We start from the raw sequence: 17,448 nt of genomic DNA, 5'->3' as shown, positions 1-17,448 counted from the left end.
TAAGTTTAAGAGCTGCAAGGGATGAGCTGAATTAATTTTTATTATTCTAATCGTTCAGACGAATGGATGGATAATTTTGGATAAATCCAATCATTATTAAATCCATAAAGTGCTATTACTCTCGAGAAGCAGGATCCAGCAAAAGTTTGCAACCCATGCTTCCCGACAATAGTTGTTTATTTTCTGAAGATCTGCTAAAAAAACGATTCACCAAATTTTTCAGCTTCATCCAGACAAACCCTTTAATATCTGATTGTATTATTTCATGTCTGTTAATGTGAAGCCATCTCAACTCTTTCTACAACTCCCAGAAGTTTCAGGCATCCGCCTTTTCCTCCCATCCTAATATACAGCTTCTACTCTACTGTCCATACAATACAGTCATCTTAACAAGGTAATTCAGCCACCTGACCTTGAGAAAGCCAAAGGAACCATTAAAAAGGATCAGACCATTACTGCAGACATGAAATGGGGACATAAAACCCGTGTCCCTTCAGTTTAAATAGGATTGCGCTCATAAAAAAAAATCAGAGTCAAGTCACATCAGTTTGGATACGTCCATGCCTAATAAATGTCAAACATCCACTGCCAGAATCAGGAGCCATCCCAAAACAGCAACAATGAGTCGCCTCGAAACGGGGACATTCAGAGGTAAAAATAGTTTGGTGTCTGGCACAGTTAACTTTTCTCATCTTCAGGCAAGGATTTCAAAAATACCCGATGACTGCAAAATTAGGCACGGTGGCTGACTGCAGGGCAGGAATGAAAGAGATATCATATCTGAGTGTAAATAATCAGTGAATCAGCAAATGATATCAAATATGTAGCAGCTTCTCTATGTGATGCAATGTGATCAAGCCTGTCACTCTGTAGTTGCTCATGATGTGAGATAATATCTTTTATTTTATCGACACTGAACTAAGTGACTCATATAAAATTGGGTGTAAAGTGACTAAGAGAGACTATGATGACACACCTCACCTCACTGAGGAAACTGACAGAGAAAAACACAAAGAAGTGTTTGAGAGGTGGCAGAGTTTCATGCACATGAACATGAATAATGGACCAAGGACAATCTGGATTGGATCTAGATGAACCACTGACCACTTGACTGAAACAGAACCCCTCTAGAAACACAGCACTGGTGTCTTCACTTACTTGCCAATTCATTAGGTACTACGGGTTGTACCGATTAATCGACTTTACTGCCGTTTCATCATGTCGACCAGTCACTGATCATGTGAAAATAACAACACGGACGCCTCCTAGAAGAGAGGTGAGGAGCCCAGTGGGTCACTGCAGTAAACTAGCAGCGGTTCATCAAGTTTGTGGAAATACTTCACTAAAGATGAAGCCCATTCTACCGTGGCATGCAGAATATGTAAGTCAGTCCTGAAATACAACTACAGTACTACTGCATTACACACTCATCTGAAAAGGCATTGGCTAATGCTAACAGAGGAACGGTCATTTAACAACTTCACCAAACGTCCTACGGTAACAGAGAGAAGGAGGCTGCACATCAACAATTTGCTGGTGAATTTCATTGTCAAAGTCATTAGACCTTTAGCTGTAGTGCATGAAGGCTTCGGAAAAAAATACTGCATTTTCTTTAACCTGGCAACACCATCCCATGTACTATTACAGGCTATTGATGGTGCTGAGTTGCAGCCTGTTCTTATACAGTCTATACGTATCTTCAGTGCACAGTATGCAGCGCAGGAGCTGTCTGTTCTCAGCATATGTATTCAGGTCAAGAATATAGATTTTATTGTTGCAAAGCATTACTTTCTACTGTGTTTTTATTAGTCACATCATCAGTGACTAGCCGGTATCAAGTTGACTTTCATTACATAACAGTTGACTTTTATAAATCCGAACTTGTGCAACCCTGTTCAGGTACACTAGTATAAAATAATGAAATCCAATTTCCAGCTCTGAATCTTTGATGCACGACCATAAATAATGTTAGTTTATGCTGAAACAGCGTAAGAAAGGTGATAATTCAACTGTGTTATCATGTTGGAGGTTGTCGTTTGTGGTGTTGTTAAACTGGATTGACTGAAATATCACTCTGATGAGAGAGTAAAGTAAAAAAACAGCAAAGACACAGGACATAAAACCAAAACAATGACCTGGAAGATGCTAAAACGTTGTTTGTTGTGATAATTATCTGTTACTATAAGTGATCCCTTTCACATTATGTGTTCAGTTGACTCCTTTACTATAACAAAATATTGAGTGGAGCAGCTTTATAGTACTCACCATCCACAATGTACTGTACTTACCAAGGTAAGTCAGCCATTTTGTGTCTTCAGTACAGTACTTGCATTTGTTTCAATGTCTTTTGTCGTCCTCCTGTATACAAATGTGCCGTACAAATAAAACTCCAGTGAAGAAATAGAAATAGAAATAAAATCTGTATCTACACACACTGGAAATCTAAAAGTGGGAGTCGTGTACAGTTGGAGAGCTGAGCGTCCTTTGCTCACTTTTGTTGAGACAAAATCCCAACCTATATATTCTACCCTCAGATATATCTCTCTGTCTGTCCTTGGACTGGAACTGGAGGACGACAGTTGGTAGATGTAGGAGTGTCAAAATAATGTGAATTAGCAAACTGCCTCTGCAGATTAAACCAGTGAATCATCCTGCAATATATGATGCACCACATTACACTTAATCACTCCAAGTATCATTTACTTTGATTTAATAATTAGAGCTGTAGCTGTCTAATAAGGTGTATCATTAAACAGTCATTACACTTAACGTTAATAAACACAGGCTGATTACTGTTTCAGTCTCAGGACTTCTGAGACAGTCAATGTTGAGCCTGGTTTGTACAGTACCCTAAATTAGGCCATTCATGTTTTAGCGTCTGAATTTTCATGCATCTGTAGTTTGTCTTAATTAATTATTCAACTGCATGAGAGTTTTGTTTTACTGAAGAATGATCCCGCAAGGACAAACGTGAGGAAGAGGAAAGCCTTTCAGTCTTTCCCCATTTAAGGAAGAAATTCACAGATGCAGCACTCCTCCAGGCAGCGCAACCACTCAACAGAAAGAACCTCAGCATGAATCCTCCTGGAGAAGGCAGCTAATCTGGTGTGATAGATAGACGGTAGAGTGTGGCCAGCAAGTGAGAAAAGAAAGAAGGACTGAAGCTGGTAAATCCCACAAAGAGGAGGGAAAGCGCACAAAGGTTGTGAGAAAAAAGAAAAAAGAAAAAAGAAAACACGCCGCAGAGACGGCAAACAGAAATCTGCAGTCGTGTGGAAGCAGAAAGCACAGGAGGTTTGACGAAGGAGAGAAGTGGGACGTGGCCGCTTCCTGTTGTCAATCCAGATTTGCACTCACACACATACGCACGCCCCTCTTCTCTCACAGCGTGACTCACTCACACCTCAGAAATAACGCCTCAAGGCGACAAACGTGACCGTGTGTTTACTGGGACAACAGGGGAGCTGGAAGGAGGCGTCTGCCCTGGCTGGTTATGTGTATCATCAACTCACACATCTGGAAAACAGGAGCGATAACCATTACTGAACAAAGGAGGATCAACAGTGAAGAACATTTTAACAGATCTCAGGAGGAGGAGGAGGACAACAGACTCTAAGACCAACAGTCCTCTGTCCTGCCACCTTTTAAATATTTACTGTATTTTAATCCTTTTAATCCTCTTGTTGTATACTTGACTGGAGTGCAAATGTATGAGAAATCATCTGAGGTGTATATACAGCGATCAGGCATAACATTATGACCACCTTCCTAATATTATGTAGGTCTCCCTTGTGCTTCCAAAACAGCTGTGACTCATCGGAGAATGGACATGGGCCTTCTGAAGGTGTCATTAGTGGGGGCTTTTGGGTCCTATGGGTTGAGGGGAGGGGCCTCTGTGGATCAGGCTTGTTCCAGTGCATCCCACAGATACTTGATCAGTTTGGGATCTAGTGAATTTGGTAATTACATTGTTGAGTATTTAAAAAAATAAAAACATTCGAGCCTCCTCCTGTTACAGTGATAATATTGTGCAGCACATAGTGACGTGCCCCTATAGATAATAGAAAAGGTAAGAAACTGCAGTTTTGCTGTGAAAGCGATCTTATTACAAAGTTAGGAACTATTGCTGCTTCTGCTGCTGTGCAGGTATTGGTCTCTTAAAATAGTTTACACCATAAACTATGATTGAGTGCCGTCCAAAATACAGAGGCAGATATTTTAGGAGTGTTAAGAGGTTAGTCTATGAAACAACACAAGCCTAGAAATGACAGTTCATCATTTAATATGAAGTACAGTGTTTGGCCAGACAGGAAATATTCATCAACGGTTCACAGGTCTAAAAATGGTACCTCTGTGCCTCCTTATACTTACAGGTCTCTATCAAATATATCTACCACACGTACAACATACTGTTAAACATATGATTTAGCCACCTAAATCCCACGACTTCACTATTCACTTGCAACACTCTCATAGTGAAATATACCTACTTCTACTATTTAGAAGCTAGGAAGCCAAATATGTATCTCTGGATGTCATGGTGTAGGGGTTTGTTTAGCTTCTATTTCAACAGACAGTTTTCTATTGGATTATTTTCTGTTGGATCGTCTTCTGTGTGGACTTTGTTTGGACTTATCTTGCCTAGTTACAGCAGCGACTCCTGTTTTGTACGTTTCATTAAACTGACTCGTTGTTATTTCACCCTGCCTCGTCCCTAGTGTGCGCGTGTGTCCCGCATTCGGGCCGCTCCCTTTTTTCTGTGAGACAATACAACACTGGAGACCGAAAGCGCAGCTAAAAGTGAGTGAATATTCAAATTACGTTCTTCAGGTGACCGAAAACAATCAAACATGTTCATCATACAGTATCAAGGTAAAAGGCAATGACACATCAGCGTTGCTTCTGCTGCCCACAAGTCCCAAATAACTGTCTGCCCTATTCTGTCCATTAGTCTCACGCTGTTATATCGCTGCTGGACCTGTTGTGAACAAGAGCTAAGCTTTATGTGCTTTCAATGTAACTCCAAAAATTAAGACAGACACCCCACAGTTCAAATACACTACCGATATACATATAACCCCTGATTAAAAAGAATAAAATCATCTTGCCGCATTTGCTTTTGCCACTCATTCCCCTGATAGTGCCAAAAAACGTAAGAGCTCTGCTGGTCTCTCCCATGAGACTGGAATAAGAGGCATGTTTACCCGATAAGCATTTAAATGTTTTCTCATCCTTTTAGGCTTTTGCAAACAACAACAACAACAAAATCTCTTCCACTCTATCCTTGATAATTTTAGGCCTTCAAAGCCTAAAGGGAAAAACCCCAGACACAGTTTTACTTTAGTAAACGTATATAAACGGTCTTTGAAGACCTCAGTAAGTGTCCAATGCTGCTGTGTGCGCGCAGAGATACAGCATAATGAATAGCCAGCCATGTTTCATTTCCCTTCTGCTTAACAGCCATAACAAACAGTCCAGTATAGCAAAGACGTCGAGCTGTAACAGGCATGATTCATAAGGCATGGTCGTCTGAAGGATTCAGTTTAAATGTTAATTATAATCACTGGTCAGCCTCTTTTTTTTTTCAGCTGGCATCATCTCTGGACATTAATTCAAAATAATACCTCATCAATATGTAAGAGCAGAGAGGACTGGCTCAAAGGCCTGGACGAGGAGGAGAAAGCGGCCCCATGAATACAAGCTTTCTCTGTTTTAACAAAGCACAGCTGCTTGTGCGTCGTTCTGTTTTGACACCTGGATCAAATTCTATGTTTGGGAGTGTTTTTAGTGAGCAAGAATCAGTAAGATACGCTGCCTCTTCACGTCATAATGTCGTCTGTATGCAGAGGGGAAGTCTACAAGGGGAGATGTGCGAAAACGGGCAAGGATGAAAGGATGAGAGAAAGAGGATGATGAAAGAGGCGCAGGATGAAATGTGCTGAGAAAATAAATAAATAGATGCATGACTGGTTTCCAGAGGAACCGCGAATCCAGGCCTTGGCTCCAATCAATCAGGGGGGAAATAAATATTTTATTTCGGGCGGACCAGTTCTCTCAAAATCTAACCTCCTGTTAGAAATCACAGATGGCTGAGTCACACGGAGAAACAACGGCAGCAGCTAGGTGATGGTGTAGAAGAGCGTTTCAAATGCATGAAAGTAACCGGTTCGTTATCTGCGGGGGGAAAAAAAGCCACCGGAAAATCAGCTGTCAGAACTCCCATTAACACATGAATCTGTCCTCGAATGGTTCTTTGCAGTGGAGACAGTGATATGTTCGGCACTTCTCTGGATGCAGTCTTTATGACCAACAGAAGTGCAACTGCAACAGAACTGAGGAGAATGATAAGATATTGATGGAAATGTAGATATTTGAATGTGTAAGTGGGATAAACAAGTACGGGCACGTTTAGCGGTTAATTAAACGTTATCAGAGCCTCATTGAATGACTTCAAGTGGCTCATTTATTTAGATAACAATGAGAATTAACCAGTTTTAATAGGTTTTTGGAGGCACAAGGGAGACTTATACAATATTAGGAAGGTGGTCTTAATGTTATGCCTGATTGCTGTATATCACACTTACTATTACTTCAACCTTTCATGTCGGTCCTAACAAACAGAAAGGGGAGAGACCCACCGATAAACCGGCTGCACCATCCTTCCTGTTTCCCTGTTCCTCCCTCACCAACCTCAAGGACACTGGTGTCAGTTCCTTCCATCTAATGATAGACATGAACATGTCTCGTGCTCATAAATCCCGCTCTAAGTGAAGACTGAAATCCACTGGATTATCCTCACACTACTACAGCCTGGACCATCCACTGTATCATGCAGACCTCGTTCTTGTTTGAAGCCACTTCATCTCACCGCAGGAAACCTGAGTGGCGTGTCTGCACGCGCACACATTTGGAGCTGGCATTACCACTGCTCTGTTGTACGTTGTAGCCTAGACGTATGTATATCTGCAGACATCCAGTCCAATCAAAATGAGCTTAGGCAGCAGAGACACAGCCGATACCATATTGTGACACAGATACTGTAGTTGAATAGCTTTAGTTGTCATTAAGAAGCATGTTTTCATATGTACAGGTTTAAGTATATTCATTCATAAATTCATCTTCTGGAACCGATTGTCCTCTGGACGGTCGCAGGGGGGCTGGAGCCTATCCCACCTGTCATTGTTCGAGAGGCGGGGTACACCCTGGACAGGTCGCCAGTCTATCACAGCGCTAACACGGAGAGACAGACAGTCTCTACAGCGTGCAGATATTCTTCATAATGTGATTTTTATTTGTCATTCAATTACTTTACTGGGTTACGTTCATTCCTCCTTTAGGCAAATGTCTCTCTACTCTCTACTCCTTGGGATTTAATAATTCAATATGTAGTTGTTAATCAAATACAAACAGCCTTTTACTTAGTATTCACCGTTATTGGATGTACTTAACTACATTTATTTGATGCTGCACACTCCTAGATTTACTGCAGATCATGATCCGTCTCAGATTTCTTTTCATTAGAGAGCCTTCAGAAGTCCTGCCATGCTTCTCTCCCTCACACACGCGCCGCTGTCGCCGAGATGACTTCTCTTTCCGTCCTGACGGCTTCTCGTCGCAGCTACCGTAGCTGCTCAGTGAAATAAAGGCTTGTGCTTTGAGGGAGACGTGTCGACACAGAATGGAAAGACTCCTCCATGTTCTCTGAAGCCTTCAGGGCCTCCAGGTTTCTTAATGCCGTACATGGCACTCTTGCTGTATCATAGCTCGTTGTGGGAATTAATCAAGCCTCAGGATTGAGGACTACTGCAGCAGCGGTGTGTGTGCTGAATGGGATATGAAAATCTGCCATGTATCTGTGCTCTCCTTGCTCTTCTGTGCAGAGGGTGGACACAATATTATGAACACCTATACAAATGCTACAAATGCTACAAATACTACAAATGCAACGCTCTCTCACTCTCCTGTTTGTACTGTATGTGAAGGGGTGAATCTACCTGATATGATTTAAAAATTTAGGTTAGAATCTAGCAGGTGATGTCCTGAGCTAAAGGTGCATCCTGAGGCACAATCCAAAAGATTATATTATACCAGTAGGTCACAAAGGTACAAATGTTTTAGTTCATAAAGGTGAAGGATATTTGAAAAGTTGTTAGATAAATAAATAGTTCAGAGCTTTTCATGGTTATACCATCTGTTGTAGGCTCCTTTTTCTTCATGATGTAGAAGATAGACCATTTTAACTTCTATTTTTTAACTTTTCAACAGCTGCATAAAATCTCTTTCTACAACATAAACAGTACACCAGTCAGGCATAACATAAAGACCACCTTCCTAATACTGTGTAGGTCTCACTTGTACCTCCAAAACAACAACTGGATGTTGTTAGTGGGGGGCTTTGGGTCCTGTGGGTTGAGGGGAGGGGCCTCTGTGGATCATCCCACAGATACTTGATCAGTTTGGGATCTAGTGAAGTTGGAGGCCAGGTCAACACTTTGTGATGTTTTTCATGTTTTTTTGAGTTGTTACTAAAGCATTACTAAAGCCTTGCTGCCATCAAGGAGTGTCATTGCTATGGGGTGGGGGTGCCTGGTCTGGTCTAGGTGGGTGGTACATGTCTAAGTAACATCCACATGAATGCCAGGTCCAAAAGTTTCCCAGCAGAACATTGTACTGGTAGATGGTCAGTCTTATTTACTTCTCCTGTCGGTGGTTTTAATGTTATGCCTGATCTGTGTATAGTACAGCCACTAAAATCCTTGTCAGTTCTTTTATGAAAAAAATTAAAATGAAAATGCAACAATTTTATCAATTAACAACTGAATGGATAATCCCCTGTGTGAGCTTACACGACATGAGGGTAAAGCTACTTTTTTAGATCTTGCAGATCTGTTCGATCATTTTATTGTCTGACATGACATGACATGGGCGGCACTGATGCCTCACAGCGAGATGGTCCCGGGTTCGAATCCATGGGCCGACTGGGGCCTTTCTGTGTGGAGTTTGCATGTTCTCCCTGTGTCTGCGTGGGTTCTCTCCGGGTACTCCGGCTTCCTCCCACCATCCAAAGACATGCTAGTTAGGTTAATAGGTGATTCTAAATTGGCCGTAGGTGAATGGTTGTCTGTCTCTCTGTGCTAGCCCTGTGACAGACTGGTGACCTGTCTATCCTCTCGCCCGATGACAGCTGGGATAGGCTCCAGCAGACCCCGCGACCCTTCACAGGATCAAGCGGTTACAGAAGATGAATGAATGAATGACATGACATCTTGTTTCCAATTACAATATTAGTCACATGGCTGCCTTTTAATCTGGCAAATATTTTCTCAGTAAGTATGAAATAGACAGTCTAGTCTCTAAAAGGTCGAAGAACTGTGAAAAATTCTTATTTAATAGTGGCCAGTTAATTTTTTTTGTCAGTCTAGTGAATGATTCATGGACTGCAAATATTCCACAGGTCTAAATGACGTTGCATCTGTTCCTTGTACATGTTATATAAGCTGCTGCGACCAGAGCACAGCCACTCAGTTCCTTGCATGAGGATGAAACGGATCACAAATTGGACAGCAATATTAAATATTAGAGACAAGTTAATTGCAAACAGCACTTCAGAATTATCTACTGAAATAACAAGACTATTATCATGGCCACTAAATAAAAGCAGCGATCACTAATGGTTGTGCTCACATTTCTGAGACAGAGACTGTTTTCTAATTCGAGTGAATCTGTCTCTGGCTGAAGTGATGGAGATAAACGTCCCTCCGTTTCTCATTTCTCCTCAGGCTCCGGTTTCTGCTGATAACAGCTGCTCTCATTTATTCCAGCTGCTATTAAACCACTGAACAGCCACGCTTCAGGGACTCATTGGGGTTTGACTGCTCTGGCGCAGTGTGCGGTTTATCATTGTGACTGTTACAGTGTTTAAGCATGTTTTTGTGTGTATTGTTGTTTTGTGAATGAATTTTTTTGCAATCCAAGCTGGGCGCAGAGGCAGTAATGAAGTCTGAACCGAGCTGAATAACTGCGCCTTAGGCGTCGTGTATGTGTTTCGTAATTACTGACAGAGTTTTCATGTGCAGGATAAATTATCAGGTCATATTTTTATGCGTGGCGCTGCTAGCAGCAAAAGACACTCTGGAGGAGTCTCTCCTGGTTGCATGGCAACCTACAGTTAGGCGACTCGCATTTTTAGCATTTGACACCACCAATGTGAAACACGATGCATATCTCCTTGACGGAGTTTAACGCGGCTTTTAAAGCCACCGCTATCTTTCTGAATTAAAGAGGAGATTGTTCTGAAGACACGTTTGAGCCAATAAGTTTCTTTATGTCTGTATAACAGCTGCTTAGTCATCAACCCTCCCGAACACTCACCAACTGTGATGCTCTTTTTCCATCTCTGACTCTGTGTTTTAGCGTGTGAATAGGCTTACTGTTTGACTGCCAGAGACACAAGGAGTGAGTGTGTGTGTGTGTGTGAGAAAGAGAGAGAGAGAAGGAGAGGCTAAGCATGCTGACATAAGTAGGAGATAGTCACACAGCCCCAGAAAGGATTTCAAGACTACAGTCTGACCTTCCCAGGCTGATGCTGCCAGGTTTGGGATACATGACCACGGCTACTGTAATCTTTAGAAGAGAGGGGAGGAGGGGTTAAGTAAAAGAAAAGCCTGCTTGTCTCTCTTGTCTTTTGTTCTTTCAGTCCGGTGAAGGACGGCTTTGTGTTAGGCTGTCACAAGATCTACATACACACATAGGACTGTAATCCGGTTCAAGGCAACACTTGAAAGGCAACACTTTCGTGAAGGACTAAATGAACAGTGGCGTACACCTCACCATCAGCCATTACATCATGACCACCTGATTGAATGAGAAGGTGTGTCCAAACGTTTCACTGGTGCTGTTTGTGTGTTAGAAGCAGGAAAAATGAAGAAACTTTGACGAGGGTCAAGTTGTGATGGCAGCTTGGTTAGAGTATCTCCAAAACCACAGCCCTTGTGGCGTGGTTCCTGTCTCTGCAGTGGTCAGTAACTATCAACAGTGGTCGAAGAAAGTAAAAAAAGGGTCAAGGCTCACGTGGGGTACAAAGGCGCTGTTTCTGATAGAGAGGTACCAGAAAACACTATACATCCCAGTTTGTTTTGTATGACGCTACATACCCACGGACCAGTCACCGTGTCCATGCTGACCCCTGTCCACTGCTTGAAACCTCCTACAATGGAGATGTGGGCATCAGAACTGGACCACGGAGCAATGGAAGAAGGTGACCTGGTGTGATGAATCACGTTTTGATTCATCAGGTGGATTGCCAGGTGCGTGTGTGTTGGTTAGCTGGGCATCACGATGCTCGGTGTGCAATAATGTACACGTGGTGGTACGTTATTGCCACCAGAGTTCAGACATCCACATAAATGCCAGGACCCAGATCTCCCAGAATCCTAGTTTTAATGTTGTGGCTGAATGATGTATTACAGCAGCATAGCTAAATTCAGATTTCATGTATAAATTATTATATGACAGATGTGAGGCTTGTATGCTTTTAACTGTTTTGTATTAATTGTATATTTAATATCTTTGGTTTCAGATTATTGGTGGACAAAACAACCTAACTGTTATTAAAAAAAGCATCCATCTATTATCGGCCGATAAGCATTGAGTTTATATGTAGTCATTTAATTCTCTTTTGTACTATCTACATGTCATTTACGGATGCCATTACAGTGAGAGTAAGAATCCTTGACCAGCCCATGTGTGCACACATTCAGTCTGAGCAGCGACGTGTGCAGCTGTGTGTTTGTGATGAGATTAGAGGCCTTGGAAAGTGCCTTTCTGTTCCTGGCCTATTATTGACATTCAGACCCGATAAGGAGACCAGAGAGGAGCGATAAAAACCAAACGGGAGATAGAAAAACGATGCTGGCTGTACCTGCAGATAAAGGCACGGCACACATGCTGCTGTAAACACACGCTGATCAGTTTATCAAAGAAAACCGGTATCAATGAGGAAAGAGATTGTTGAAGCAGCAGCTAAAGGAGTGTTTAATCCTAATCTGCTCTTGACACGTTTATAGATCTATTCCATTTAAAACTAGCGAGGCAGGAAAAGGGTTAACCATTTTGTAGAACATAAGAGTAGAGGCTGCGTTATTTCTTATCTTCAGTTAAAACAATTTGTTAGTATCGCTTCTAGCTCATCAAACTAAAAATAGCATTCGTTCTTTGGAACACACAATAAATCATCCTGGGATTAATTTCAGTAAAAGCTCTAACAAAAAAATCCAAAAAACGAAGCCTCCCTCTTTGTGCGAAGCTGCGGGAGAACTCTAAATCAGGTTCAACCTCTTCGATCCCACTGTGATTTATATCAGAGAAATCTGTCCACGTACAGCAGCCGCGCCTTTAAGTAGTTCACGAAGCAGCGTGGCAGCTTTATGGAGGGACCGACGGGAAGCTGTGAGAGCAACTGGCTGGTGCCGACCCAGCTGCTCCCGTCCAGACCCGGTCAGCATGAGCAGCTGACCAGCCCTGGAGGATATTTGTACACTCAGGTGCATCAAAATCACGACATTTCGATTTGAAAATGACTGCCATTTCTTTTTCAATTTTCAAATCATCAAAAGTAATGGACAGCTGACTGATGAGCAGTTTAATGGCCTGCTTCCTCGTTAGTTCATAAAAAATTAAGGAGATAACAGGATAAGCGGTCTTGATACCCATCTACCCAGCTGTTGGTGCAAGTGGAGGAGGCCCTGAGGTTCCAACTCATTCTCGACTGCCACATAATTTAACAACAGGACAGTGGACTACCACCACTTCTACAGAACACCACATCCCTCTGTTGTATAGCATTTGTTCCAAAGTCTTTCACTTACTGCTGTTTGTGGTTCAGCTCCGCTTCTTTGTTCACCAGGTCCTGCTTGAGGTTAGCCAGCATTTCCACAGAGACGTCCACCTGCCGGGAAAGCTCAGAGGCCTTGTCCTCCAGGTCTTGTTTCTCCTGGCTCAGCCGCTCGCTCTCCTGCTTGGCCCGTTCCAGCTCGGAGCTCTTCCTCTCCAGCTCTGCCTGCAGCCGGCCTACACGGGCCGCTATTTTCTGCTCCACCTACAAGACAAAGGAGTGCTGCCTAATGGTCCCACCATAAATGCCACATTGTATGAAATATAACTAAGAGCGCATTAACAAGACGCAGGGAAAGATAGATTAACAAAAGAGGTTTGGTATCTACATCTTACAGCATCTGGAGTTATGTTCATCTGGATAAGCTGAACTGGAGTTCTCAGGATTTTGTACAGACTGAAAATAACACCAAACGATGTGAAAAAGGCATGTCTCTTCCAGCCTATACTAACTTAACAAATGCAAAAAGACCATTTCACTTTTCTACAGGCTAAAGACTTGGACAGTCTCATTAAAGCCTTAATTCCTTCATCTCCATATACTTATTCTGGTCAGCAAAGCAATTCCCGATTACAATTGTGCAGCTGCTGGGCTTCTTAGCTATTTTCCACTGGTCACTGGTGGAGCAGCTTTTTAAATATGACTGATCAGATTCAGCGTGTGGCTCTAACTCATTCATTTCCTCTCTGCTGCTGAGCACAAAGTTTCCAAAGCAGAGTTGAGAGCGTCAGGAAGGCGGCTGCTGGTAGTTTAATGTTCCAGCTAAAGAGAAAGGGTGATGAATATTTGACTCTGGAAAGTAAAATGAACCCACCTGCATAAAAATCAAGCTCAGTGTGCGCAACTTTGGAGAGAGATGTGACACATTTCGCTAATAAACTCTATTTCTGTCAACCGCAGTGATTCTTCTTACCTCCTCAGACAGCTTCTCCAGTCTCTCGTCCAGCTCCAGCCGCTCAAAAGCTCTCGCCTTCAGCCTGGCCAAGCCCTCCTCATAGGCCGCTTCCACCGCACTCGCCGCTACATTAGCTGCCACCGCTACAGCTGTGCTGGGGTTTCCATGGGGACCCGGATCTGCAGATGTCATGGCTTTCTTCATAAAAATCTCCCCAAGGGGAAACTCCACATTAGGGATATACCGGGCTGCGGAGTTGGAGTTAGCTGGGGTTAAACTCAGGTCGTCGGGACAAGGAAGCTCACGGCAAGGGAAGCGACGCTCCTTTAAAGCTGAAGGCCGGAGGGGCTCAAAAGGGTCGTTGTTGTTGGCAGGTGCGAGGAGCGCTCCCTCGGCCACTAGGGGCAGCAGAGCAGCGGCGTCACACACGCTGTTGGACTTGGAGAGGACGTAGAGGGTCTCGTATGTGTGGTTGTACTCCAGGTGGGCGCGTAGGGACGACAGGCTTCGGAAGCGCTTGTGCTCCCCGCAGCGAGGACAGCGGTAGGGCAGGTCCAGAGAGGCCATTCCGTGCAGTAACTGCCGGAGGAGAGGGAGGCGCTCACGCAACGCAACGGTAGCGCCAGTATGAGGGCACGGAGGTCAAGCACCTGACAGATCCTCTCATGGTGAGAACAGGACATCTAAGGGAGGTCAGCGGGAGGAAGAGAGATCCCATGTGCGATGGAAGGTCCAGGTCAGTCACATGGCCGCACAGAGTGGCAACATGCAGCTGGTCTGTTTACTCCATCCGCCATGTTTCCCCTGGCTGAGGTCCTAAACAGAGAGAGGAGAGACAAGTAAGAGTTGAAGGGTTTCCTACTGGTGTAACTCTGATATAAAGCAAGATCAGAATGAGAATTTAATGAGCAAAGGGAATATAATCAAGTCAAAAGAAATCGCAACCTGGAAGTAGATGACAAAAAATGGTGAAATGATGTGCTGGTGAGATTTATGTGACAATTTAACCCCTGGTTTGGTTTGTGTTCACATGGACCAATCAAGACGAGGCAAGCGAGACAATTCCTGCCACACCCTCAACACCACATGCTTGCAAACAGGTTTGTGACTGGTCCCAATGTTGCAGAAATCAGTCAACAATGGCAGCAAGTGTGGACACTGGCATTTATTGCTGTCCTGTGGTTCATGTGCCAGTGTCCTGGAGGTGCACTGGTGCTGCAAGACCCCTTCGAAGGAGAAGACGCGATCTAGAGGCCTTAGACAACCTATTCACCCAACAGGTTCTCCTCGAAGGGTGCATTAGGGTAGTCGTACCAGTTCCTGGGTGATATATGCAGTGGATTGAGACCGCCCTCTATAAATGGTCTCAGCTCAGTTGATGTGTTGCATAAAGTGTGACTGCTGAGTCCACACCAGCCCAAAGGAGCCGACCTGATGGGAACACGCTTGCAGTTTTGGAACAACAACCGAAGTGTTAAAGGCTTTTGTTTTTATTCTGAGAATATAAATGTAAAATTACCTCTCTAATAATTTTACAAAGTTGTAAACAAAGCCAAAACTAAACCAAACAAATACACACTTGTCTTATCAACGTCATCCGACAGTGAAAAGTAAATTGCTTCGTGTTAGCATTCTGATGTATCCTTGTAAAGTGTGATTGTTATCTACGACCATTACCTGCCATGTTAAATGTGTCTGCTGTTTATTCAGTTAATTAGAGCACTGAACAAGAACATTAATTAAAAAGATAATTGTGACATATGCGTGTAAATCTGTCACGTTTAACATTAATGGGTGAGGAAAAATACCAATCTTTCATTTCCTAGCAGTCATTAAACGCAGTAAATGACACCTTTGAAAAGTAATGAAACCATATTACAATCATACAGCTTGTTTTTTTTTTGTTTTTTTTCCTCATAACTTCACTGCAGGAGTTCATACTTGAGATGTCTGGACGCAGCAGAAACCCCAGCCCACATATAAACTCAGAGAAGGAATAATGATCTACCAGTTAAGTGGTCAGGAAACACGAAACCTTTACTTCGCTAAGGGTTAAAAAGCAAACTACTGCACTTGTACCCCCTGAAATACTCAGAGGAAGACTCAGGAAAGAGTGGGGGGGGGGGGAATGGAAATGGATCCATTAGTGAGAGTGCTTGTTAGTGCCAACGTCATTTTCCAGCCTTACGTCTCAGGAGGTCAGACTGGATAATGCTAAGTCCTTTACAAAGGCATCTGGTAACCCACACTTGAGGGAGAAAAAAAAAAACTCTGTTACAGGTTCTGTATGCTGCGTTTGATTCTGCATTTCCTTCTTAAGTCTTCAGTGCTGCCTTATGTTTTAAAGATTGCATCCAAATGCATCCAAAAAGAAGACAAAGGCCCACGAGAAAACGCAATTAAATTATTTGCAGTGGACACATTTCTGAATAAAAATGAACCTCCGGACTCATAAGTGTTTTTTCAGCATTTCTATTTTCTAATTAGATGCTGAGCTGTGCAGGCCACTGCAACATTGCATTCTTTTTTTATTTAAACGCTTAACCAGCATTTGAAACCCGTGGTAAAATACAAATTCAGCCTGCTAGCTTACATTTTTTTACATCATATTTTGGTGCAATTCTCCTATGAGGCTTTGAGACAGGTACTGTACTAAACAATATCAGGGTTACAATGGTACAGTTGTTTACAATGGTTTAAATAGTCTTTTATCTACAGCATTATCTGCATGTTATTTACGTCATTTACATCTCCACTTCTTTCTCTTTTATTTAACCGGGTATGATATCCAGACAGAGAGAGACATAGCCAAGAGGGAAACATAAAGCCATTGTTAAAACGAATTATACAAACGGACTAGGAGTACACAAAATATCCAGATGCAACAAAAGAGCACAGACATCCTTTTCAGATGCAAAAAGGCGCATTTCCATTTCTATTATTACGAGTTGGTCCACAAATCCTTAAGGCTGCTGAACGCATCATACATCACATGTAGTGTTTCTCAGCCAACAAAGGGAAGAACCTGACTGTGAGTACTCTTTAGATATTGCATGGTCCCTTACTGCAGGCAGTCTTTTTAAATAAAAACTCTGCAAATTAATGGGCACAAAAACAGAATACAAATGCCCAGAAGTTGGACTGCTTCACTGGTTGTTTCTGCCAAAACAATCCGAGTCCACATGGTTTGCATCTCAAATGCAGCTCGTGGAGTAGAGCGCGCACGGTCTGTGTTTCAACACTGGCCAACTGGACTCTTACAGATGAGTAGAAATGGTCCAATCCAAGAGTCCAATAGCTGAGTTTGAACCAGGATGGACGCGGACTTTCTCTGCCTCTCTCTCGTACCGTTCTGCAGCAGCTATCAGTGAGTGAAGCGGCAGCCACCGAGGGTGTAATCACAAATCACAGATGCAGGCCGTTCTTCACAGTGGGCTCATACACTGGAAATCCCCAGAAGTCACAGAGACTGTTATTAGACGTCTGGTGAGGCTGGATCAGGGAGTGTACTGGCAAGCCATGCCCAGTTATTAAAGGGGGAGGATTTCACAGACTCAGTCACTACACTGCAGACAGCAGGCATTCCCATCTGCTTAGAACTACTCAGTGAGGTATTTAAGCAGGCAGGAAATGGAAGGAAGCGAGGCTGCATGGAAGCCAC

The 17,448-nt window shown here is 43.0% G+C and overlaps 1 protein-coding gene across 1 annotated transcript in view; it reads right to left on the bottom strand.

Annotated features, from left to right (window-relative positions):
- Positions 1 to 14,603, bottom strand: part of fbxo41 (F-box protein 41) — a 31,568-nt gene extending 16,965 nt beyond the window's left edge. Inside the window, exons 1-2 of the mRNA XM_084558814.1 lie at positions 13,806 to 14,603; positions 12,867 to 13,096 (exon numbers count right to left, since the gene is read on the bottom strand). Of these exons, the coding sequence (XP_084414940.1) occupies positions 12,867 to 13,096; positions 13,806 to 14,354 (779 nt within the window). The 5' untranslated portion in view covers positions 14,355 to 14,603. The remainder of the gene's footprint in view (positions 1 to 12,866; positions 13,097 to 13,805) is intronic.
- Positions 14,604 to 17,448: the final 2,845 nt, after the last annotated feature.

The sequence above is a fragment of the Chelon labrosus genome (assembly GCF_963514085.1).
Source record: "Chelon labrosus genome assembly, chromosome: 2".
Taxonomy (NCBI): Eukaryota; Metazoa; Chordata; class Actinopteri; order Mugiliformes; family Mugilidae; genus Chelon; species Chelon labrosus.
This window is presented reverse-complemented; position numbering and strand designations above follow the sequence as displayed.